The 27,374-nt window shown below is 44.7% G+C and overlaps 1 protein-coding gene and 1 long non-coding RNA gene across 2 annotated transcripts in view; both read left to right on the top strand.

The window, feature by feature from the left end:
• Positions 1 to 21,329, top strand: part of dnm1a (dynamin 1a) — a 50,994-nt gene extending 29,665 nt beyond the window's left edge. Inside the window, exons 18-24 of the mRNA XM_058065066.1 lie at positions 2,089 to 2,198; positions 2,914 to 3,025; positions 3,139 to 3,153; positions 3,709 to 3,879; positions 3,953 to 4,194; positions 4,407 to 4,598; positions 20,516 to 21,329. Coding sequence (XP_057921049.1) covers positions 2,089 to 2,198; positions 2,914 to 3,025; positions 3,139 to 3,153; positions 3,709 to 3,879; positions 3,953 to 4,194; positions 4,407 to 4,598; positions 20,516 to 20,555 — 882 coding nt within the window. The 3' untranslated portion in view covers positions 20,556 to 21,329. The remainder of the gene's footprint in view (positions 1 to 2,088; positions 2,199 to 2,913; positions 3,026 to 3,138; positions 3,154 to 3,708; positions 3,880 to 3,952; positions 4,195 to 4,406; positions 4,599 to 20,515) is intronic.
• A 93-nt stretch (positions 21,330 to 21,422) lies between these two features.
• LOC131120049 (uncharacterized) lies at positions 21,423 to 24,770 on the top strand. The gene is made up of 3 exons (XR_009126645.1): positions 21,423 to 21,536; positions 21,715 to 21,753; positions 23,387 to 24,770. It is a non-coding gene; the product is annotated as an uncharacterized LOC131120049 (long non-coding RNA).
• Positions 24,771 to 27,374: the final 2,604 nt, after the last annotated feature.

The raw sequence follows: 27,374 nt of genomic DNA, 5'->3' as shown, positions 1-27,374 counted from the left end.
CTACGTACAAACTTGATGCAAAGCACACGAGAGGTGCATTTGTATGATGATATAGTGTATGCGATGCTTGAAGCCTTGTCTATGTTGACGAATGTGCTTTTTACATTTGCACTTTTCTTAGGCTAGCATATGGCAGAACATTCACTTCCAGGCCTACCTAAACACACACAGACACACTTAGCCGCGGCAGACATCATTTTTCTTTGAGATGGGACATTGGGACGATGGGACGGTTAGTAAAGTCAACCTCTTCGATACATATACACGTTAGCGACGTTCTCCAAACTCATCAAATAGTTGAGGTTGAGATAGTTAATCAGTTCCAGAGTCCATCTATTAAGTGTACAGGCTTGCAGTGTTCAGTGTTTTGTAATGATAATGGTAATGGTAATGGTTTTGTTTCATTTGAACATGCATCAGATTACAATCACATAATCAGTTCACAGTTCCACATGTCATTCATTCATTTTCTACCGCTTTTCCTACGCCGCTTACTAGTTAGCCTCTCCAATTTATGAATTCTAAACTGAAGAAAGTGTTTAAAATGGAGTGGGGAAGAATGAGACAAAATAGGATGGAAAAAATGACCACTTCCACACAGAATGGGAGGCTAACTCCATGCAGTGTGAAGGTAAATCTGATAAAAAGTAATGTAATTTCTTATTAATGGAACATCACTGATGCCTAGTGACCAGAATACTACACATACAAAGTATTTCTATATTTTTGGACTGTTAATATGAATTTACCAAAAACCTTAATAAGTGAGGGAGCATTGTGAACGGTACTTTGTAATGTCTGCTGCTTTCTGAAGCTGAGTAAACAAATGGAGGGTGCTGGAGCCTATCCCAGCTGTCTTCGGGCGAGAGGCGGGGTACACCCTGGACTGTTCGCCAGCCAGTCACAGGGCACATATAGACAAACAACCATTCACACTCACATTCATACCTATGGACAATTTGGAGTCACTAATTAACCTAGCATGTTTTTGGAATGTGGGAGGAATCCAGAGTACCCGGAGAAAACCCACGCATGTCCAAAATACCACAGCAATCCCAACATTATTGCAAATGGTGATCCAAAATCAGCATGAGCACAAGCCGTGTTAATTCCGCCTAGCAACAAGTGTTTCCACGATAAAGACTGAATTGTGTTGCATCTGCGTCTGCGCCGATTAGCTCCAATTCTATTTGAGTTTTCGTCAAGTCCTCCGTACGCCATCCAATTTCTTTCTTTCTTTTTTCAGATCCCCCCCCTCACGTACTCGCACGCAAATCTGCACAGCTCACCTCCCGTTGCTCGTCTCCTGACTGCATTTAATGGCTAGATGAGAGGAAAATGTATGAATCATGTCCAGAGAGAGAAAGCGAGACAGACTGAAGCAAAAAAAAAAAAAAATGATGATGTCAGCATTCAGCAGCCTGGGGCCACTACCTCTTTTGTTCTAGTATTTTTTAATAGACACCTTAGATGCTGACAAATGTGTGTGTGTGCGTTTACATGCGTTTAAAGGGGATGTGACCATTTGGCTGCACAGGTCTTAAAACCTTTGATGAAGGACACACACATACACATTTCCTTAAACACACACGCTGGCTTGGGCAGGGCAGACTGCGGTTAGCGGCCCAGATGGCTTAAAGCTTAGTTAGAGACTACCACTATACGTACGCGTTTATAGCAACTTTGCTCAGCTATTTTTAGACCTTTCTTGTTCATTTTCATGATGTGGAGCATAGGAGCTCACACGTGGGACACAAGTGGCAACACAATAGGCTTTGCATTTGTTATGCGTATGTGTGTGTGTGTGCAGATTGAGAAGGACAAACTCTCTCTATTTCTGTGTATGTGTTTCTCATTTGTTGCTCGCCCTCGTCGTACTCCCCACCGCTCTAATCAAAACCACAGACCTGACTGCATGTGTCCCCAGCCCCCCCCTTTTCATGTGTTGTTAAATTTCATATCCTTTTACCTCTGCATGCTCCCCCCCGACCCACCCAAAGGTTCTCTGTTTTCCCCCATCATTAAATTATGTATTTTATGAAGTAAACACAAAATATTCAGCATGTGTTTCTCTGTCGCCCCCCTCAGGAGAAGGAGAAGAAGTACATGCTGCAGGTGGACAACCTGAGACTGCGGGACGTGGAGAAAGGCTTCATGTCCAGCAAGCACATTTTCGCCCTCTTCAACACCGAACAAAGGTTTTATTAGATATTTATAGATTTTAATTAGATTATGGATCCTTTATACCAAATTTCCTCAAATCTATGATTGCTTTTGGACCTTCACAATTTGTCACTATAGACGTCATTATGGAACAGTTTCGTAGTTTGAACATAAAAAAACGGTTTGACTTTCTAATCTGATTTTTGCCATTATTAGAGAGCTGCAGATATGAAATAACACCCCTATAGTCACTTCTACACTCCTGTTATTCTTTGCTTACACCACATTGCTCAACTGTAATACGCTGGCTACGCGATCACTGTGATTACACAAGAGACGGCCGTTGCTATAAACATAGCAAGCTACGCTGCTAACTAGTTAGCCTCTCCAATTTACGAATTCTAAACTGAAGAAAGTGTTTCAAATGGAGTGGGGAAGAAGGAAACAAAATAGGATGGAAAAAAAATGACCACTTCCACACAGAATGGGAGGCTAACTCCATGCAGTGTGAAGATAAATCTGATAAAAAGTAATGTAATTTCATATTAATGGAACATCACTGATGCATAGTGACCAGAATACTACACATACAAAGTATTTCTATATTTTTGGACTGTTAATATGAATTTACCAAAAACCTTAATAAGTGAGGGAGCATTGTGAACGGTACTTTGTAATGTCTGCTGCTTTCTGAAGCTGAGTAAACAAATGCCTCTGTCTGTGTTAATACACACTATGTTGTGTGTGCAGGAACGTGTACAAGGACTACCGTCAGCTGGAGTTGGCCTGTGAGAGTCAGGAAGATGTGGACGCGTGGAAGGCCTCCTTCCTCCGAGCTGGCGTGTACCCCGAACGTGTCACGGTAACACACCATTCATGTATTTCACGTAAAACCTTTTTAGCCAATTTTAGCCAAGTTGTTATGTCGCTCATGTTACTTTTTTGGTCCTCTTTCATTGTCTACTGTTGCTGTAGGAGAAGGAAGGCAAGGTAAGACACATACAACATAGCATAACGTTACGTCATGCTATGTTAGCCTATTCACTGAAGAAAATAAATGAATAAATAAATTATTATTATGTGGGCGGCACGGTGGTCGAGTGGTTAGCACGCAGACCTCACAGCTTGGAAACCAGGGTTCAATTCCACCCTCAGCCATCTCTGTGTGGAGTTTGCATGTTCTCCCCGTGCATGCGTGGGTTTTCTCCGGGTACTCCGGTTTCCTCCCACATTCCAAAAACATGCTAGGTTAATTAGCGACTCCAAATTGTCCATAGGTATGAATGTGAGTGTGAATGGTTGTTTGTCTATATGTGCCCTGTGATTGGCTGGCGACCAGTCCAGGGTGTACCCCGCCTCTCGCCCGAAGACAGCTGGGATAGGCTCCAGCACCCCCGTAACCCTCGTGAGGAAAAAGCGGTAGAAAATGAATGAATGAATAATTATTATGTGTAGAGAAGCCTGTTTTGTGTTTCGGTGGGTTTAAGGGACACATCTTACTGCACAATTGAAAAGTAAATGTCTTACCGTCCTACCGTCTCTCAGAGCGATGGAGGTGATGAAAATGGCTCAGACAACTTCATGAACAGCATGGACCCTCAGCTGGAGCGTCAGGTGGAGACCATCCGTAACCTGGTGGACTCCTACATGGCCATCGTCAACAAAACTGTCCGCGACTTGATGCCCAAGACCATCATGCATCTCATGATTAATAACGTGAGCGCCGCCGCACTGTAAAAACCCTGCGGAGATGAATATCGATACTCAACAAGAACAACTGTTCTCGCAGTGTAAAGAGTTCATAAACGCCGAGCTGCTGGCCCAGTTGTACTCGTGTGGCGACCAGAATACCTTGATGGAGGAGTCTCAGGAGCAGGCGCAGCACCGCGACGAGATGCTGCGGATGTACCACGCCCTGCGCGAGGCGCTTAGCATTGTCGGCGACATCAGCACGACCACCATCTCCACCGCCATGCCGCCGCCTGTGGATGACTCCTGGCTACAGGTTCAGCGAGGTGGATCCGGAGGAAGGTAAGAGATGAGGGGGAAGAATCGGTTCACATAGCTGACTTTCATGTTATTAATGCTGGCTAACAACATTGGTTCTATTGCCGCTGTGTTGCACAATACACTTGTTCATAAATTAAATACGTGGTTTCACTTTACACTTCATTCAGTAAAATGTCACATGTCAAGACTTCAATCGACGCTATCAGGCCTCCAATGTCCCCGCCCTCCCCCAGGTCTCCTGCCACCAGTCCTACTCCGAACCGCAGGGCGCCACCAGGCCCTCCGGCTCGCCCCGGTTCCCGTGGGCCTCCTCCCGCCGGTGGACCTCCGGTACCGTCTCGCCCTGGGGCTTCTCCGGACCCTTACAGCGGGCCCCCGCCCACCGTGCCCTCTCGGCCTAACCGTGCACCTCCGAGCGTGCCCAGGTGAGTTAGCAGGATTTTGTACAGGAAAAATAACACACTATAATTGGTTATTATGGGGCATCATTTATATTACTGATCTTTATGGAAATAATCGTCCAGAATTCCCACCACAAATGGATCATTTGCCAAAAGGAAGTTAGATACTAGAACATATACAGCAAAAAAGAATATGATACACTTGTAGTCCATGGCTAATGACCCTAATGATGATTAATGACCCTAATGACCCTAATGACCCTAATGATGGTTAATGACCCTAATGATGATTAATGACCCTGATGGTTAATGACCCTAACGATGATTAATGACCCTGATGGTTAATGAACCTGATGATTATTGACTCTGATGATTAATGACCCTGATGATTATTGACCCTGATTGATGACCTGTCATCACCATGTATCTTAAGTTGTGTCATCACCGTGCGCCGGAAGTGGCGTCATCACCGTGTGCCTTAAGTTGCGTCATCACCGTGTGCCGGAAGTGGCGTCATCACCGTGTGCCGGATGTGGCGTCATCACCGTGCGCCGGAAGTGGCGTCATCACCGTGTGCCTTAACTTGCGTCATCACCGTGTGCCGGATGTAGCGTCATCACCGTGTGCCGGATGTGGCGTCATCACCGTGTGCCGGAAGTGGCGTCATCACCGTGTGCCGGATGTGGCGTCATCGCCGTGTGCCGGATGTGGCGTCATCGCCGTGTGCCGGAAGTGGCGTCATCGCCGTGTGCCGGATGTGGCGTCATCACCGTGTGCCGGAAGTGGCGTCATCGCCGTGTGCCGGAAGTGGCGTCATCGCCGTGTGCCGGAAGTGGCGTCATCACCGTGTGCCGGAAGTGGCGTCATCACCGTGTGCCGGATGCGGCGTCATCACCGTGAGCCAAAGTGCCGGACGCGGCGCCATAGCCACGTGGCGACCGTGACGACGTCACCACGTGCCGAACATGGCGCCATCACAGCGCAGCGGCCTGCAAAATACCCGAGATCGATTTATCGACTAATTTGGATTAAACATTGGTGTAATTAATACAATAACATATATTATTTATAATTAATTTTAAACCACCCCCCCCTACCCCTCCCGTCAGTCCTCACAAAGCCCGTCTATGTCGATCCATCGGGCCGGTTTTCTCTTATGTGTTTTCTGTATGCGAATCAATTTTAAAAAACATGTGAACGAATTAAATAATGAACGCCTTACCTCGTAGATCCACCGGCATTTCCGTCCGTCCGTCAGGCGTGTGGGTATAAACTCTGATAGAACCGCTTTTGGAGATCCTCAGAGTCTAACCTCAGATTTTAACAAAGTATTTTAACAAAGGGCCGACTGCAGCTTCAGGCGTGAGCGCCTTAACAAATGGCCTTCCGCTTCTTCAGGGATGTGTGTGCGTGTGTGCGGCCTAAGGCGACCCGTGAATGTGGGACTGTGGGGGTTTAATTTGTTAAAAAACATAGACGTTTGACCCCCCTCGGACTTTAGCAAACGGTCGACAACATCTCCGGATGTGTGTGAGTGTGCGGCCTAAGGCATCCCGCGACCGCGCGAGCCGGGGGTTTAATTTGTTTAAAAACATGCATTGTTAAAAAATGGAGGTAATTATCCAATCACTCCATATTACAGTCTGACCTATGGTGGCAGTGCGGGGGGCCGACTTAGACATGTACGGACATGTCCGGCTTTTAAAAAACTGCCGCCTCATCATGGCGTATCGGGGGGGTTGTGGGGGCGTGGAGTACAATAAGCCACAAAACTTAGCTCCGGATGAGACGGCCTCATTGTACTCAAAACTCGTCCGTCTTCATGAAAGCATTCTACCTCATCGACAGTATGATCAGTGAAACATCGGTCTCTATTTACCATCACGATGAAGATGACGACAAAAATGCTTCACGTAAAACCCTCATGTTTCTGCAACGGGTGCAGAAGCTTCCGAATTACCCTCTGGAGGCGAGATGGAGTCTGGAGGATTACGGCCAAAGTGGTTTTTGGGGTTACAAGTTCCACTACGGTCTAGGAGAGTTGTCCTTTTTTCAAACCGATGATGTTCAAATAACAACATTCCCCGACGTGGCAACACTGAATTCCAATGACTGGGGTGTGTTCGATTGTATCATTCCATTGATCATGCAGCAACAAACGGCTTTCAGCGCTGTATGGATGTCTCGGAAATCTGCTAGCGGACGCTGGTTCTTCAGAGTAAAGGTATCCAAGAAAACCAAAAAGCCAGAGATGGATGATGATGCGGACGATGCAGAGTTCATGTTAGAATCATACAACTCAGATTGTGGAGTTTTTTTTAACATTTTGAAATTACCCTTAAGAGCCTGGATCGAGATAATTACCCCCTTGAAGGAGGAGCTCACCAAGCTATATTATCAAGCCCGCCTATGGCAGAATTTGGTCCAGGTCGTGAAAACGCTTTAGGGGGTTGTCGTTTCACATCACACACCCCCCAACACGTAACCTCTTGTGAAGATGGGGTATAAAAATGGTCACTCACAACCAAAGACACACGCCTGGACACAGACAGCTTTTTCCTGCCGATCGCTTTTTTGGGAGGTCATGGTTGAATCTGAGCTAAAGATCTCAGGGGCATCGGCGATTGAGACAGCCGCCCGGAGGCACGATTCCCCGCCAATGCCTCTACCACCGGTATACCCCTGGACAGCGACAGAGGGTTCAACTTTGCCGCGGCCAATGCCCGATTCACCCAGACCGCCGACATTGCCGAATAACCGGCCGAGAGGAGGTATTAACAAAGTCCTACTAGAGCCGATTGAGGGGGAGGAAGAAGATGCGAGCGTCATCGCCCCACCCAACTCACCGGAGAGAGAGGTCGGAGAGATTGAAGATGATGATGATCTAAACATTGTAAAGACCGAGGCGGATGAGGATGGTCCCGGAGCACGTCCTTTTTTCAACTTTCCATCCCCCTACACTATGTACCTCGTTAAAAGGGCAACCCGCCACATTTTCAAACGTGTAATGCGGGGATATGTGAAAGACGAGTGTTACGGATGCCTAGTGAACCACCCCAGCCAGACCGAGCACATGTGTCTTTATGTGGACCGCCATTTTTGGATCAGAGATCACTTTTATCCTTTGATGAAGAGGGTCTGTACACCGAGATTTCTACCGGCTATTCACCACATGATCCGTCTGGGCGACAGCCAAGCCGACCCCGCTACTGTGAGAAACCTTGCCGAATTCTACCTAGCCCTGCTTCAGTTTGAGGTAGATATTACAGACGTCGAGACCGATGAATGTGACGAGCATCGCCACATCCTTGAAGAGGTCTACAGATTTTATCAGGACTAAATTATGGGTGGTTACTTTACAACGCTTTACAACCGGCTCGAAAGCCGGTACATATCGCAGCGGTGGATGGACGTTTTGGACAGAGCATTAAGACCCACCTCGGACGGGGATGCCGTCGTTGAAAAACTGGAAAAAACCATGCAAAAAGTCAGATCTCTCGATCTGTCGGAGCTACCATGGGACGCGTTGGTCTTACAACTGGTTTACATGTCTGAAACAAGTCTGTCTGACACAATTCAAGATATACTTGTACACTGGCAGAATGATTTTAACGTCGGTCGTTTATTTACAATTTACACCTTGTTTGTGGATGCTGTAAGATACCGTATGCAAAACAACCTGCCTTTAAACATTCTTTCAGAGTTGAAATCATTACAATCTTTTCTTGATACGAATGTAAAACGTTCAATTTTGATTCAAGGTTTAACGCTCATTAGAACGTAGAAAATGTATGTTTTGTGTGAATTTAATAAAATATACAAGTTGTATCCTGTTGGTTGTGTATTGATTCATTTGCATTTAAACCAAGTTAACGTGCGACCGCATGCCAGCTCCTTGTGGGTGTGGGCGGGGTGTGTGTGTGTGTGTGTGTCACATCATTGGTAAATTAGGTTGTTAAATCAGAAATACATCATTTCCATTATGAGTGACCGTCGCATGCGTAAAATGTTTTATGATCCCGCACACCCCGCTGGGTTTAGCGGTGTAAACCGATTACATCAAGCCCTGCAGGATGAAACGGGTCGCAAAGTCAAAATCGCCAAAGTTAAAGATTTTTTATCCAAGCAAGACGCTTATACTCTGCATAAACCGGCTAGAGTTCACTTCCCCAGGAATAAAGTTTTTGTACCAAGACCTTTAAACCAATTTCAAGCAGATCTTTGCGATATGCAGGCGTTCGCCGATCACAACGACGGTTATAAATATTTATTAAACGTCATAGACGTGTTTTCAAAAAAAGCCTACGTGCGTGTGCTGAGAGACAAGACCGCGGCAGAAGTCGCGGAAGCTTTTCGATCCATCTTTTTAGAAAGCCAAATACCCAAGAAGCTGCAAACGGATCGAGGCAAAGAATTTTTCAATAAACAGTTAGCCGCTCTGTTAAAAAAGCACAACATCGATCATTTTGCCACAGCCAGTGATCTGAAAGCGTCGGTTGTCGAACGCTTCAACAGAAGTCTAAAGACCAGGATGGCTAAATTCCTCACGGCTAACAACACGCAGCGATACATCGATGTCGTACAGGATTTAGTCAATAGCTACAATGACGCATACCATAGCAGTATAAAAATGAAACCCAATCAAGTTAATTCAGAAAATACTCTGCAGGTTTTTCAAAATCTGTACGGAGCCATCCCCCTCAGGTATCAAAAACAATTAAAAATGAATTTCAAAAAAGGGGATCTCGTAAGAATCTCTAAACTGAGGGGTGTATTTGATAAGAAATACGAGCAGAGTTTTACAAATGAATTGTTTACAATAGCCGAAACCATACATAGGTTTCCCCCCGTGTACAAGCTTGTGGATTACGACGGGGAACCCATTGAAGGCTCATTTTATGAGGCGGAGCTACAAAAAGTTAAAATATCAAAAGATAAGGCGTTTCACATTGAAAAAATTCTTAAAAGACGTACGTTTAGAGGTCAGAAGCAGTGTCTGATACGCTGGAAGGGTTGGCCTGAAAAGTTTGACTCGTGGGTCCCAGCCGCTGAGATAACGGATATATAAAGCTCACCCTACGGTAGAAACCCCCCGCAGAAGCGGTCATGGAGTCCAATTCGGAGGAAGGTTTTTATGTGACTTTACCGTCAAACTCCAGCTACGACGTGTTTCCAGGGAATACAACAGCCGTTTACAGAGTAAATTTAGCTCAACATATTCACCTCCAAGGAAAATGGCAGGTGGCTCTCACAGAGATATGCTACCCCCGTACGTGGTTCAATGTACAACGAGGGTCCGGGGTATTTCACATCGTTGACATGTGGCAACACGGAGCCCCCGAACTCAAGACGACCGAGATCAACCCCGAAGACTTTAACGTACGCCGTGGGCGCGGGGATACTTACATCGATGAGACGATGCAATACGAGTCCCCCGAAACTTTTGATGAGAATCGATTTAAAATCCAAACTCTAACCACGGATGCCGGATGTTATAACACGGTAGAAATCATTACGAAAGAGATAAACCATGCTATTAAAAAAATTGCTCCAGAAATTGGTCTATATTACAACACGCTCAAACGCAAGTTCACATGGAAGGGGAGCGGTCGTTTTAAATTAAGGTTTTCCCCACCGCTGGCGTACATACTCGGTTTGAACCCCGGACGGTGGTTTACGTGCGGTCCGTTTGCGGTCGAATCACCTCACACAGCCGATATAAACGCGGGGTTTTATAATTTATTCATTTATACCGACATCACCTCGCATCAGATAGTCGGAGACGCGTTCGCTCCGCTTTTAAGGACGGTTCCGGTTCAAGGGTAATACGGAGAGATCGTATCTCGTTCTTTTAACCCGGCTTACTATATACCTATTTGTAGAAGGCATATTGAAAACATAGGCGTTGAAATCAAGACCGACCAGAACCAACCCGTCGACTTTAGACACGGAAAAGTGATTGTGACGTTACATTTTAAAGCATCTAAATAAATAAAAGATGGTGATGGTCGAGGTTCGTCCGGATCTATACCGGTTCGTCCATTACTATGAAAATCAAGCCGGGGGGTCAACTCCGGGGTTTCACGGAGCACCTGTGCAATACGGTCGCGGCTTGGGCTCGGTCTTTGCTAAATTATTTCGCTTTATCATGCCGATGGTTAAGAAGGGCGTCGGTCTGGCACAACCCCACTTAAAAACAGCGGCCAAAAATATTGTAACCGATGTGGCCGGGCGCGTGTTGGAAAAAATGCATCGAAAAGAGGAGGGGCAAGAAGGCTCGGGTCTGATGGTTTTAGCACGAAGAGCAACCAAGAGACCTATCGGATTACGCATCGACGGGTATAAAAAACGCAAAAGCGCTTCAAAAAAGAAATCAGTATCACGCAGAAGACGTCCGAGAAGCAGCGTCGACATTTTCTCTTAACTCCAAAAAAAAAAGATGGCGTTGTTACACCACAAATCACAAGAATGCGCCTTGACCGAGTTGGATCTGTTTTCAGCCCCCATGACCCAGCTCTCCATAGAGCACACCCAGTATGTTGAGATTCTACCTTTGTCGGCCCTGACTAACGACGGACCTATTGAATTCTTTATCCCCGGCGATGGAAGTAAATATCTCGACCTCTCGGACACACTGCTTCACCTGCGACTGCAGGTGACCGACGGGGATGGGGGTCGTTTGGAGCCTAACGCCCGCGTGGGTATTATCAATTACCCCATCAATACAATTTTCTCACAAGTGGATGTGACCCTCGGTGACAGGCTGATCTCCCAGTCCAGCGCCACACACTCTTACAGAGCCGTAATAGAGACGCTGTTGAACTTTTCAGAGGATTCGCTAAAAAGTCAATTCACAGCCGGTATGTTTTATAAAGACACGCGAGGTTTCATGGACTCGACGGCGATGGCCGGCGATGGCGTTAATGAGGGTCTGGTCAAAAGAGCCCGAGTGATTGCGGGGTCGAGAGAGTTTCAAGTGCTCGGTCCTATCCACGCCGATATTTTTTTCTGCGAAAGACTGCTCTTAAACAAAGTGGATCTCAGACTCAAACTCATCAAAGCCAGCGATAGTTTTTGTTTAATGAGTCCCCCCGATGCAAATTTCCGTCTAAAAATACTGGGGGCCTCGCTTTTTGTGAAAAAAGTGACCGTCTCACCCGCCGTCAGCTTAGGACACGCAGCCGCTTTGACTAAAGATAACGCTCTTTATCCTCTATCCAGAATTAACGTAAAAACATTTTCTATACCCCAACACTCCCGCATATGCCATCAAGATAATCTTTTCCTCGGTAATACACCCAGGTATGTGGTTTTGGGGCTCGTAAACCACAACGCGTTTGTAGGGAGAAGGGATCTTAACCCTTTTAACTTTGCCCATCACGATGTAGAATATTTAGCTCTGTGTCAAGATGGCCGCCAGATCCCCTCCAAAGCTTTCCAGCCTCAATTTAATGAAGGGAATGCGATTCGTGAATTTCATAACCTGTTTACATCCACAGGAAGACATTTAAAAGATATACCGCTCTGTATAGATCACGAGGATTTCAAACAGGGTTACGCTCTATTTGTTTTTAATTTGAATCCCAACGAAGATTCCGGGGCTCTTGCACCTGTATCCAGCGGCACGGTCAGACTGGAGATGCGGTTTAGAGTCCCCCTCCCCCACACCACCACCCTCATTGTGTACGCCTGTTACGACTCCGTTCTGGAAATTAATTCAAAGCGACAGGTTTTGGTGGACTATTACTGACGTCATGAACGGAAAAGAGATTGAAACCCTCATGAAACGTCTCCAGGGCAAACTATTTCAGGGCGTTTACGCCTCAGACGAGCTACAAGCGCTACATCCCAAACCGCCGTGCTTTTACATCGTCAATACGCATCCGCGTAGCTTACCCGGAGAGCACTGGCTCGCCTTGTCCTTGGAAAAGGGTGGTAACTGCAGTTTCTTTGACTCTTTTGGATTCCCCCCGGATTTCAAATATTACCCCCAAAGTATAGTGACATTTTTGGAGAATAATTCTGATCGTATAGTGTATCATAACCAACAACTTCAACACGAGCTATCTACCACATGCGGCCAACACTGTGTGTACTACCTATGTAGAAGAGGGTGCGGTCTGTCTTATCAAGACGTCATAGACAGTTACACAGACGATGTGCTTAAAAACGATGCTATGGTCTCCGCATTTGTTGAACGTGATTTTTTAAACTGCGGGGGGCAGCGGGCGTGTTCTTTTCACAAGTTTAAAGATTGTCGGTGTTTGTGACAATATAATAAACACTTCATTAAAGACGCGCGAATGCCTTTGTGTGATTATTATATATTTTATTTATCATATCGAACACGTTTTTCATTCAAAAAGACGTCCACTTTATACTCGCGGATGTCTTTCTCCTCTTCTTCTTTTTGACGACTACATCCTGATGCCCCTCTTGGTTAGGCGATCCGTTTTTGACGGTCCTAAATTGTTCACGAGCTTGAGGGTTAGACACGGTTGTTGTAGGAACATTGACTTCAGAGAGCACGTGGAGAAACTCGTTCCAACCTCTAGGCGGGGGTTCCTGTTTTTTTTTTCCATAGTCTATTGTGAGGTGTTTGAGTAGATCCGTCATATGCGACCCTTTTATAGGTTTTCCTTGAAAAACAAACTCACTCATCGGGGTCCACGCTGTTCTATCGACGGATAATTTCTTCAAAACATATTCAGCATTTCTGCGTCGGCGTGCGGGGATATTTTGTAAAATGTCCGTCCAACCGCCGTCCTCGCGACCAGCACCCATTACCCCCTCCTCCCCCGGCTGCTCTTTTTTCCTCTCGCTCTCCCCCTTCTGGATAAGGTCATGAATAGGATCCCGAGGCACGGTTAAGGTTAGCGAATGACGCTCGTTCTGATCTTGTTTAAGGAATCCCAGGTAGCGCTCCAACAAAGCCTCGTACTTTTTAACCTTATCGTACTGATTCAACGTCCGATCTTCTAACACGGCCCTCATTTTTAAATCCAAATCATGTTCCGCGTCTTGTCGGATGGATGGCTCTGTTCTACCCAGCCGCTCCAATTGTTGCGGCGAAACAAGAAACATCTTCTGCGTCGTCCTCAGAGACATCTTTTTTAAATATTATTAATCTCTCCTCAATAGTCCCCCCAAAAGACTACCCAACGCCGGCACAACCGTGGCAAGCAGGGGGAGAATAAAGCCGCCCCTCTGACTGAGAGCGGTTCTTTTTCGTTTCAGACTGGTTTTTTTATTTGCCAGTAAGCGTATAATATTCTTTTGTTTTTTAAATTTTTTGTACTGAGACGACGACAGCGGTATGTGACCTCTTAAGAGATTTAACGCAATCTCGCATAGAGCCTTCACCAAGTCTGAGGAGCCGTGAGTCAAGATATCTTTACGCTTTCTCGGTGTTGCGTGAAACAGGGCTTTGAGCTGCGGGGCGTTTCTTTTTAAAAGCTTAGACATGATATCAACCTTTAGGCATGTAAACGGTAGGCCAGTGGTGGGGTAGTAACCCCGTCCTCAGTCTATATTGTTCTGGACATGCGGGGGTCAGATCCAGTAATAAATACCCGTGAGGCTCTTTGGTGGCGTCCTCAAAACTCTCTAAAAAATATTTCTTTCTCATGGGGAAAATCTGGTGAGCTAAAACTCTTGTTTGAAGCATATCTCTAGGGTTTTTAAACAGCACCATATAATTACTGTTTAAACTGATTGTCCGGCTGTATTTACCTTGGTGGAAGACGTTTTGAGTCATCAAAATGACGCTCATATTCCTATGATGTCTGTACTGCGTAAATATTTTTACAACCTCGGGGTGATCCGAAGCTTGGAAGATCAAATCATCCAGGATGATGAGATGCGTCTGGTCACGTGGAAAGAGGTTTTCATCGTCAAAGGAATCAGGCAATCCCTCCACAAACTTGAGTCTTTTATTCCTTTTTTGCATTTCATCGTACATGGGTTGATAAGAGGTGTAGATCCACACCACATTTTGCGGTACACATTTCATGACATGTTCACAGTTTTCTAAAATACTTTTTACAAAAAAGGTTTTTCCACAACCGCTGGGACCTGAAATCAGACATGAAAACGGTAGCTCTAACCTAGGGTCGAAATTAACCCGCCCCATATCCATTTTTGTGCTAATAGCCAAACGGGAGCGTTGTCCCGTCAGGCAAGAGCCGTCTTTTGTCGTACACCACCCTGAACTTTTTCATGAATGTTGTGTTTTTCAAATGAAACCCCCTTTTATCACGTATGATGTTATGCTGGGGTGTTTCAAGAGCTGCGGCCTGTGTGCGGTCTGATTGAATGTAACCCTCCACCAGTGTTTTGACGCTGTCGAAATTGACTCGTTCGCAGCACTCTTGCGTTTGTGTGATACCTTTCACCTTCAACACAGTTTTCCCGCTGTCGCGGGTTTGGTAAGCGTAGCTTTTAGGACCGGCTGCGACAAACTCCTGAATGCTGTCACCGTTCAGTTCGTCCGTCAAATCGCCCGAGTAATCCCCCAGCGGGAGAGGTGTCTCCCCCTCTTTAACGACGTAAATAAGGCTGTCTGTGTCAGTGTAAAGAACCCGCGTCTGTAGCTGCTCCAGGTACCTGTACATTAACATCCTGGCGTACGCCGTTGTAAAACAGGCGTAAAAGATGTTGGAGGATTTACCGGAGGGCTTGATGTAACGCTGATTGTAATTATACTGTATCATCGCCACATCATCGTTGAGGAAGGAAAAGTACTTGAGTTCATATTTACCCGAAAACATGAGGTTGAAAAAATCATCAGGGTTTCTGACGAGTTGGGTTTGGGCTAAATTATCCCTCTGTCCTAGTTTCCCCCAAAGAGAATTCAGAAAGAGTTTAGACATCTGTCTCTTTGCCGGGTTTGGTTTGATTTTAGACGGGTCTAAGCGGATACCCTGATGGGTTTGGTAGTCGCGTCGGTACTTTTCTCTGCTTTCGTCATCAACCACACCGGGGGGGGTACCCGGAGGCCTCCTGTTTCCCCTTCAGAAAAGTATGCATATAATCCACAAAGATGGCGTCGCTAGACCTTTCAAAATGCCACACCTCCATAATCGCGGCCACCCTGTAACCTAATTCAACGGCTTTGTTGAATTCAACCGTGACCCACACACCGGTCAGAGCCCTCTTGTCATCATCATGGGAACACGACCCCTCCTGGTTGTTTGTTTCGGCACATGTACGACATAGTGGAAACACCAGTTTCCCCTTGGATGTTTTGTGCGGAAGAACAGGAAAGAAAAGGCCTCTAGGCGGGTAAATTTTCGCTTTAATGAGACCGTAATAGTTTCGCGGGTCATCAAAGTCTCTGTGGATAACGCGGGGGTGACCTAGCGGGTAAGCAAAGTTGCTGTTCACATAAGGATACAGGGAGGTGACATCAACGTACATCACGCGTTCGTTTTGCGCAGCCGTATACCTTAGAGTAAACGCACTCGTTCGACCCCCGAAAAAGGCCTGCCGCGGTGAAAGAGGCTCCGGATGGTTATAGTTACGCAGGAATGCCCGCACCCCCGGATGCGTCTTTTTCATGTTATCCCACTCGTGCTCCTTCATTACCGTGACACGCGTCCCGTGTTTGGTCTTTAACGCCTCTAATTTCTTCTCAGTTTTGTCACGCAGCTCCTGAAAGGGGCGCTTCGTTAATGGACAAATCTCAGACGGTTGAAAACAATCGGAGCATCCGTGAAAAAAACACCCCAGGAACTCCCAGACATATTTTATACCCCCTGACTCGGCATAACCGTCTACAAAGTACTCGCCAATCTTTTTTTCACCAGAGTTCAGCGCGTGTTTAATGAACACTTTTTCGCTGTGCGCAACCCATTCCAAATATTGGATGCCCGCTTGTGAGTATGATTTGTGTTGACGCGCATAATTGTCTGGCGGCGGTATAGCGACCGTGTTAGGTTTTAAGAACCTGGTCCTGAACACTTTCATACAGGCTGAGGCTATGGTGATGCAACTCATCGGGTCTACATCCGTCTCGCTAAGAAATTCATCTCTGAATCTAGAGCACGCCTGGAACAAAATGTCAACATCGTTTTTGCAATAGAGTAAAGCCTCCTTCTCAAAGTTAAATGTGCCACCGCACTCTTTACCGTACCAAGCAAGAAACAACTCTTTCTCAGCCGGAGCCATACGTTGTAGGCCGTAAGCGTCGGGTGGCGGGTATGGGCCTACGTACTTTAGATGCCCCATGGAGCTGAACTCGTGTGGAAAATAACCTTTAGTTTGATTTTCAAACCCTAAGGCTTTGGGCATGGCGCTGAGTCGCATGGTGAGGAATGACAGCGAATCGATGTACTTTAAATTATAATCTTGGTCTGTAAAACTCAGAACTTTACTCCCCGTCATGATAATGGACGGCGTGAGTTTCATCTCTATCATTTGATTGAGGATCAAATAGCTGTCAAATCCTCTTGCGTTGTGAGCTATTAAAGTCGACCCTTTAAACTTATTGCTCCTGAAGTGGAGGAGAAATTTTTTGACGCAGTCCACCCCAAACCAACTCAGCTCAGTTCCGCCCAATGTTTTTGTACACACCAGGTAAGGGACGTGTTTGTTGTTTTGATCAACGTAGGTTTCAAAATCATAGAATATCAGGCTATCGCATGGTTTTTCTGTCGTTAGCGGTTGCATGAAACACAGGTGGGGGGTTGCATCATTATCACGAGGCATTTGTTCATTGCAGGTCTGACATCGTCTAACAGGACATACATGCTTTCTGGGGGGTTTGTTCTTGTTGACGTAGTACGTCATATTGCATTGATCACACCTTTTCCACAAGTCGCACGTGCTAACGCAGACCCCGCTTTTGGTCGTGTGTTTGCGCTCCTTGTGTTTGGCAAAACAAACTTTGGTGCGGCATACTTTGTGACAATCGGAGCAGTAAACTCCAGCCATCTCCTGCCGCATGCAGTCGTGTGTGGTGCAAACGGGGCAATGCCATTGACATCGATGTGTGTTGAGATTGTCGTGACCTTTGTAGCAAAAATGGCAGAAATACCTGTGCCCGACAAAAGCCGCTACTGATTTTACACCGTAGTAGTGATTCTGCGCCAAAAACAAAAACAATGTGTCTGTCGATTTGGTGAAATTTGTCTCAAAATGACAAAGCGGTGTAAATCCCTCATTTCTGTACAAGACAACAATTTTACGATTCAGAACCGTCTCAAATTTATGGATGTCATTAAAACCCACCGGGGTATGTTCGCTCAAGCCTACACAATGCTGTAGGTACCGAGCCCGTTGCCTGGCAGACTCTACCGTCTGATGGCTATCTAGCATCAGAGCTATAATGGTGGCGAAGCATAATTGATCTCTATTGTACAAAGTGTACAAATGCCGTTTTTTCTTTTGGATGATTTCACAATCAAGTGTATTCTCCAACTTGCGTTTTCCCCCACCTCTCCGGTCACGCACCACCTGCATGACGAGTTCTAAACCAGCATCGGTCATGACTTCTAGGTTGGATTGTACCAATCGATCCAGTAAATCTTGAAACGCAGTTCTGATATCGTTAGGGTCATCCGTCGCTCGGGCGACTATGTGTTGTCTCAATCCCTCCCCCATCAACTCCAGCTGCACAACATCCCCTGGTGCTGAAACACCTATAGCTCTATCGACTAAATCATTCACGTGTTCCATAACACCTACGTAGAAGGTCGCAAAGTTAGGTACACGCTCGGGAGGGGGAATGTTTAGCACGCGTCTTATTTCCACATTGTTGAAACGGTCTCTGTTCACAATCTGTGGCTCGGCCAGACCTCCCCCGGCTTGTGAGGACGGCTCGTCGTGTATACAACCAGACGCTGATGGCTGATTAAGCCGCTCGAGCGCTCTTTCAAGCGGATTAAAAAAATCTTCAAAGTCTGCGATTTGCCTGATGGCAAAAAAAGGATCATCACCAGTATCATAATGATCGTTTGTTTCGGGTAGTGGGTCATTTTGCTCGTTGGGGATTCTATTTAACTCGTTTATGACATCCGTCAGTTCACACGGTACATCGACTGGGTAACCCTCATCCATATTAAAATCCATAGGTCTGGCAAAAGCAAAAAAACGATCAACATTACCAGACTTCAGCTAAGATGTGAAGCACGTGGGTGAGAAGACTTTTCATCAACAGCTTTCGAGCTCTGATTCTTTTCTTTCGATCTGTCACTCCTCTGCTTTGTCGTTTACCCCGACCTCTGCTTCTTTCTGCGAAGGAATAATATCACCGTCGTTATTATAATGATAGGGTATCACCATATTATAATGATCGGATATTGTATTGCATCATCAATTACACATTACCTGGTTTATCATCAGAGTCTTGGTCACACCCCTCTGTCACCACAGAAGCCAGATCTTTCTCACGACCTCCATCCGCTTCTACACACTCCTTTGCGATGTTGCTTAATCCTGTAATTCATGTTTAAACGTCATCACGAGCCTCGTTGTTAACTTGATGTAGATCGATACATACCCAAGTCCTGTCGATGCACTTCAACACTCATTCGGTGAACATGAGGTTCAAAATCATTCTCCTTTGTATGATCACCTTCTCTCCGGTCTTTGAACGTTCCGCAAAATCGCCCTTCCGCAACTTTGTGTAGCGCTGTAATTGATGTTTTTAAAGTCATACATCTTGTAACACATAGCTCTGTAGTTGATGTTTTAAAATAAGCTTTACTACGCTTATGATCCAAACTTAATGCAAATCAGTACTTACCAACTTCCACCTGTGGCAACTCCTCATCAAAGTCCGCTACAAGTCATAACGCCGTCAATTAAAACAATGTGAATATCGCCGACTTAAATTTTGTCATAAGTACTCACGAGTGTGATTTCCCCGTTGTGGATGAACTCCTGCTTTTACAATATCTACAAAAATATAACGCCAGTAATTGATTGGATTCTTGAAGTTAAAGGTTTGGTTTTAAGTTATAAAACAAAACGACGCATAGTCACCAGGTTTCATCACAAATGTGTTGAGCTCTCTGCAGAAGTGTATGTAGGTAATGACTTTTGTTTGACTGTTGAGCCTGTTTTATACCCGCGGAATACTGTCGTGGGTGGTAGAATGCTTTCATGAAGACGGACGAATTTTGAGTACAATGAGGCCGTCTCATCCGGAGCTAAGTTTTGTGGCTTATTGTACTCCGGGCCCCCACAACCCCCCGATACGCCATGATGAGGCGGCAGTTTTTTAAAAGCCGGACATGTCCGTACATGTCTAAGTCGGCCCCCCGCACTGCCACCATAGGTCAGACTGTAATATGGAGTGATTGGATAATTACCTCCATTTTTTAACAATGCATGTTTTTAAACAAATTAAACCCCCGGCTCGCGCGGTCGCGGGATGCCTTAGGCCGCACACTCACACACATCCGGAGATGTTGTCGACCGTTTGCTAAAGTCCGAGGGGGGTCAAACGTCTATGTTTTTTAACAAATTAAACCCCCCACAGTCCCACATTCACGGGTCGCCTTAGGCCGCACACACGCACACACATCCCTGAAGAAGCGGAAGGCCATTTGTTAAGGCGCTCACGCCTGAAGCTGCAGTCGGCCCTTTGTTAAAATACTTTGTTAAAATCTGAGGTTAGACTCTGAGGATCTCCAAAAGCGGTTCTATCAGAGTTTATACCCACACGCCTGACGGACGGACGGAAATGCCGGTGGATCTACGAGGTAAGGCGTTCATTATTTAATTCGTTCACATGTTTTTTAAAATTGATTCGCATACAGAAAACACATAAGAGAAAACCGGCCCGATGGATCGACATAGACGGGCTTTGTGAGGACTGACGGGAGGGGTAGGGGGGGGGTGGTTTAAAATTAATTATAAATAATATATGTTATTGTATTAATTACACCAATGTTTAATCCAAATTAGTTGATAAATCGATCTCGGGTATTTTGCAGGCCGCTGCGCTGTGATGGCGCCATGTTCGGCACGTGGTGACGTCGTCACGGTCGCCACGTGGCTATGGCGCCGCGTCCGGCACTTTGGCTCACGGTGATGACGCCGCATCCGGCACACGGTGATGACGCCACTTCCGGCACACGGCGATGACGCCACTTCCGGCACACGGCGATGACGCCACTTCCGGCACACGGCGATGACGCCACATCCGGCACACGGCGATGACGCCACATCCGGCACACGGTGATGACGCCACTTCCGGCACACGGTGATGACGCCACATCCGGCACACGGTGATGACGCTACATCCGGCACACGGTGATGACGCAAGTTAAGGCACACGGTGATGACGCCACTTCCGGCGCACGGTGATGACGCCACATCCGGCACACGGTGATGACGCCACTTCCGGCACACGGTGATGACGCAACTTAAGGCACACGGTGATGACGCCACTTCCGGCGCACGGTGATGACACAACTTAAGATACATGGTGATGACAGGTCATCAATCAGGGTCAATAATCATCAGGGTCATTAATCATCAGAGTCAATAATCATCAGGTTCATTAACCATCAGGGTCATTAATCATCGTTAGGGTCATTAACCATCAGGGTCATTAATCATCATTAGGGTCATTAACCATCATTAGGGTCATTAGGGTCATTAGGGTCATTAATCATCATTAGGGTCATTAGCCATGGACTACAAGTGTATCATATTCTTTTTTTACAGCTTATTTTTAAATACCATTTCCTGCTAAATCGTCATGAAAACTCTTACTGGTGAACGTGATGATCCACACATTGTCCAACTGGTGTGGATGCTCTGTGTTACAAAGGGGCATGTGAAGACACCAGGAAGCGGAGGTAAATAAACAAGTGGGACACTTTGGTGGTGATGTAGAAATAGAACCAAAAGATGTTACATAGATTCGGAAAGGTGGCTTTCTAGTCTTTAGACTGTTCCTAAGAGAATCAGCGTCCTTGTGTCCAAAAATTGGAATTGTTGTGCGTGTTGGTGAGTGGAATGACGGGTGAGAAATAGGTTGTTGGTTTCGCTAGCTAGCTAGCTAACCTGTTCGTCCCGATTTGTAACCTTTTTTTTGTTTGCTCTCACTAAGCCAAGCTCTTCTTTGTCTCTGTCTCACCACACATCCATCACCTACCTACCACATAACCGCACTTCTTTCCCACAGAATCACTATCACTGACCAATGAGGACTAACCTGTTTCTGGTACGTCTGTGCTGTCCACCATTGTTAGCATAACCCCATCCATCATGGCCGCCTTCCTTCTTCTTCTTTCTCTTCTCACGACTCATATTATTTGTTTCACTCACTTTTTTGTTCTCTTCTTAGAGTGCTGCATGGGAACACACATTGTGTGTTGACATTTTGTTTGTCAAAAGTGTGCAGTGATGCAGTTTTCAGGGTTGGGAAGACTTTAAAATGGAGGCTAATCAGTCCAGCCTCCATTTTGTTTGCTGTGTGTCATTGATTTATGTGATGCATAACATCCCTTCAACCCCAACCTTTATCAACCATTTGGTGACCAATTGAAGCAAAAAATGTGACAAAGTTCAATATATTATGGGATCATGGATGGCTTAGTTTTATTATTAGCAACCGAGGCTACCGGTAATTTGGCTAACCGTTTGCTTGCTCATTCAATTGATATGTCATTTGATAACGTAATGAGGTGGAATGAATGTTTAAATCATGATTAGACAACTTTCCAAAGGAATAAACCCTTAATCCTATTTTATGTTAGTATTTTTTGGTATGCTCTATTTTATAAATCACAAATACAGAGCATTTTTGGAAAGAAATCACCACTTAGCTTAATTTATCTTAAAGCTAACCACAACGCATTGTAGCTACATTACTGTATATGTATAGTATGCTAATGGTAATGCTAAATGCTCTATTTTATAAAGGTTTAAATCACAATTACAAAGCATTTTTGTAAAGAAATCACCACTTAGCTTAATTTACCTTAAAGCTAACTGCAAGGCATTGTAGCTACATTACTGTATATGTATAGTATGCTAATGGTAATGCTAAATGCTCTATTTTATAAAGGTTTAAATCACAATTACAGAGCATTTTTGTCAAGAAATCACCACTTATCTTAATTTACCTTAAAGCTAACTGCAAGGCATTGTAGCTGCATTACTGTACATGAATAATATGCTAATGCTAATGCAAAATGCTCTATTTTATACAGGTTTAAATCACAATTACAGAGCATTTTTGTAAAGAAATCACCACTTAGCTTAATTTACCTTAAAGCTAACTGCGAGGCATTGAAGCTACATTACTGTATATGAATAGTATGCTAATGCAAATGCAAAATGCTATATTTTATAAAGGTTTAAATCACAATTACAGAGCATTGTTGGAAAGAAATCACCAGTTAGCTTAATTTATCTTAAAGCTAACTGCGAGGCTAACAACAAATAAATTGCCATTCCGGTTGATTGAGCTCAGACCTGCGACTGTGCTAACAGGCTAATGGTTGCAAAATCTTCTCATTGACGTATGTTAACTGGTTTCTATTTTTTGTGTATGAATAAAAATTGGTAAAAACATCATGCTAAGCTTAGGCCGGCAAATTTTATGAAATATTTTTTCAGCTAAGCTTTACTAATGTAGCGATAAGCAGCCAAATGCTAGGAGCTAAACAAGGTGCGCTCTTGAACGTCGTGTGACAGATGGTTGTTACGTCATGCATTTAACAGCAAACGACACATTTCTCTGACGATGTGTCATCGGGTGTCCCCTTGTGTGACTTTTTCCTCATGTGCTTTTCTTTATAACTGAAATAACCCCAATGCGGCTCCGCCCTCTTTCTGTGTGTCCCCCACAGTCGGAGGCCCCCACCTTCTCCGACCCACTAGACCTCCGACCTTCCTCCTTCTTCCTTTCCTCTGCATCTTTCCCTCCTCTCGGAATACGATGCCACGGGGCAACAGCGCCACCTTCCTGCAGCGGCTCCTACCTCTCTGCAAGACCACCCCATCGCACCCCCCCGCCCGCCCTCTCGACCCCAACCGACATCCCTACCCCCAAAATACCATCACACAGCACCACTGCTGCATGAGAGACCTCTGACTATGTACTGGATGAAGTCACATGCATACCGTATAAAGCGTACAGTACAGACCCTCGGCATGAAGCGGAAGGGAATATTTAGAAAAGTCATCAAATATGTCAGGGAGTCATGAAAGAAATAATCGGTTATGAAATAGATGATTCATAAATAGGTTCATTATCACCATTTCAGATTTTAGATAAATTTAAATATTGACTTTTGATTTAAGTCAATATTTTGCTTTCCTTCCCAGTTGGTGTTGGTCACATTGTGTTATTTCAGCTAAACAGGGGTGTGCTCGCTTTATGTGCGCTCAACAAAAAAAATGAAATCCTGCTTCTTTTTGGTTATGTTTTTGTTTTTGTTTTCTGAACAGCAAACCAATTGAACCCTAGAGGACTCTGTTGTTCCCTTCATCCATCTACGAGCGAGGCCCGGATCCTTCCACGTGCTCCTCCTCCTCTATGCAACACACAACGTTCCCGTTTTTTCATGTAAAATAAGAGTTTTGCCGCTCACTTCCTCCACGAATGAATGAATGAATGAAACTGTTACCTTATTACAAAAGAAGGCGGGATGTGATTAAAAGTGCAATATGTAGCATGTTTCTGTGCTGGCAGAAAGAGGAAGGAGCGCCAAGTAAAAAAATAAATCTGTGTTCAGGGGGTCAGTGAGAGGATTAATCCATCTCCGCAAATTCTCCTTCTGTTGCTTTACCACTTCTTTCAATGGTGGTGTGTTGTATTTGCCCCCCCCCCCCCCCTCCCCCATCCCGTACCCTACTTGTTTATCATGGGACATATCTTTGATTAACGGTTGATTATGTACAGTATATATGTGTTGTGATGTTTAGAGAAGTGTGAATTGAACTTAAATACAGGTATTGAAGTGGTGTGTGTACAATATGGATGTTGGCAGGGTGGTTGATTCCTTGGCTGTTTATTTTCTCGTCCCCCACCCCCTCCAAAAGAAAGAAAAGAATAAGCTAACCATGACTGGACCCTGCAGGAGCACTGCTGTCATTTTCTTCACTCATTAAAAACTGCAGTGTACTGAGAAGACTTTCTGTGTATTTTGTCCCCACCCCCACACACATTTCTGTTGATATTGTACACAATATTCTAGTTATGTTATACTATATATAACTATATACTATTTTAGTTTGGAAGAAAACATATATTCACTACATAAAGTATTGAAATGATGTGGCTGAAACAGATTTGACTTTTAAGGAGCAAAATTTTACTTTAAATATTTTAACCCCTGGAGTTTATTAAAAAGCATACTTTTAGAGGGTAAAATATCTTAAAAGTATAACGACTTCTACATTTAGTTTTGCATGCACTTATTATTATTCCACTATGCAAGTGCTACGGACATCCTCTGGGGGCGCTCCTCGCAAGACAGGCAGAAAATAGGGCCGAAACCACAGAAGAAGAGGAAATGCAAGCAGAAGAAGAAAGAAAAAAGGCGCGTTAAATTGAAAGATTAGCTAGCATATTTTCAATAAAGTATGGACTCGTTTTAGCTTTTATAGCGTAGACAACCGACTTTGCAATTTGGAAGAAATGTCTGACAAGAGAAGGACACAAAGACGGCACCACAGACGTGAAGAGCAGCCTCGTTCGTCACCACGCTCACGGAGTAAGAAACATTGTTATTTTTGTGTTCAAATGCTAAATGTTGTGTTGTTCATTCAAGAAACGTGTGTTTAGTTAATTATTGTCCAAAATGCCGTGCTGCTCAATCTTATCCGCGTCGTTTTCAGTCTTTTTCCGGTGAATACGTCACTACCATAGGCATACCTGTAGACGTCTCATCGAGTGGGTTTGCCCACTGCTGCGATACGTCAACGTCGTCGCCATATTGGATGTGTCAAGGCTGCGCTGTAAACGAATATGAGTAAATGTACTTGCTTTCATAAAGCGCCTTTTTACAAAGAAATTTAAGTTAATGCCTCTCGTTTATATAGTCACACACACACAACATACTTCGGAAACTAATTGGAAGGTTGGGCACCAAAAACAATGCATTTAATCTTATATTAATATATATACACATGCATGTGTGTGTGTACTTTTTCAGCACTACTTTGCGCTCTGTAGCTGTTGTAATTTTAGATGGTAAGATATGTTAAATATTCTTAAAATACGGTTTAATCATTAAAAAATGTAAAATGTATAGTCGCTTTATTTAGTGACACATTCAGCGAATTGGAGCAAGTCGATCGCCTACAATGGGAATTGTGCCATCTCGTGGGGGAGTTGGTGTATTGCAGGATGAAAAATAATTTACACTTCCAATTGTTTTGAATGGGAAATTGTGCCATCTTGTGGGGAGGTCTTGTATAACATGCAGTAAAAATAACACTGGGGAACACTCAAAATGTTGCATTTAAAGTAAGACTTGTTTTTAGTCAATTTAAGTGTGCTGAGTTCAAATCTGAAGTTAGTTTTTTTCTGCAAGCTACAGATTTTATGCAATCTTTAATTTTTATTAAAAATAGAAAAAAATCGAGCATTATTATAGGATATTGCAATGTCAGCCACAAATCAGTATATTTAACAAGGCAAAAGAAACAGAACATTAAAATGTGATTTTAGATTAAAGTACACCATTGTTAGAAGTGCCATATGTTTTTCTGGAAGCGTTTCTCAGAAAACAGTCTTTATCGCAACGTGAAATAAGCATAATTTACAACGTTCTTCAGATAAGAGTCAATCACAGCTAATAACGCTTATCACTTTCTGTCAGTACAGTATTTTAGTCAGGCAGGAATTTGCGTTTGTAACTTTTGCGTTTGTACACTTCATCTGGGCAATCTCGTTTAATACTCCAGCAGTAGTCGGCCATCATACATAGCGACCTTGGTAGCGTTCTTCCATGATCTTTAGGTCTTGGTGGAACCGCTCTCCTTGTTCGTCACTCACAGCCCCTAGGTTTTCAGGGAACTGGTCAAGGTGGCTGTTCAAGAAATGAAGCTTGATGCTCATGTTGCACCTGAGAGCACGAAAAGCGAGGAACATTCTGTTCACAAGTTCATTGTAGTTCTCTGCCTTGTTGTTTCCAAGGAAGTTCTAAGCGACTGCCACAAAGGATAACCATGCTGCCCTCTCCAAGGCGGTCATCTTGGCAACAAACTGATCATCACGAATGAGGGTTCGAATCTGTGGGCCATCAAACACACCTGCTTTGATCTTGTCGAACGACAACATTCACCTTCGGTATCCAGTGCCTTGACAAATTGTTTCATCAAACCTAGTTTGATGTGCAGAGGAGGAAAGATGATCCTATCTCTGTCAACAATTGGGTCATGTGTGATATTTGGCATGCCTGCTTCAAGGGTTTCACGAACAGGCCAGTCCTTCTGGACCCAGTGTCTGTCTCGTGCGCGACTGTCCCACATGAAGAGGAAACATGGAAACTTGGTGAAACCTTTCTGTTGACCAAGAAGGAAGTTTACCATTTTCAAGTCTACACAAATGATCCAGTTGTGCTCACGATATTTTAAGAATTCCATGACCATTCTGATGTCATCATAGTCTTCCCGCAGATGAACTGAATGACCTACAGGCACTGCCCCGTAAACATTGCCATTATGCAAAAGAACACACTTGAGACTGCGTTTAGAACTGTCTATAAAGAGCCGCCATTCAGTTGGATCATAGTGAGGAACACCCAGTTCTTTGAGAAGACCTGGGATATCATGGCAGTAAACAAACTGTCTGTCTTCAGAAAAGAAGGTCACAAAAAGCTGGTCGCG

The sequence above is a fragment of the Doryrhamphus excisus genome, chromosome 2 (assembly GCF_030265055.1).
Source record: "Doryrhamphus excisus isolate RoL2022-K1 chromosome 2, RoL_Dexc_1.0, whole genome shotgun sequence".
Classification (NCBI taxonomy): domain Eukaryota; kingdom Metazoa; phylum Chordata; class Actinopteri; order Syngnathiformes; family Syngnathidae; genus Doryrhamphus; species Doryrhamphus excisus.
This window is presented reverse-complemented; position numbering and strand designations above follow the sequence as displayed.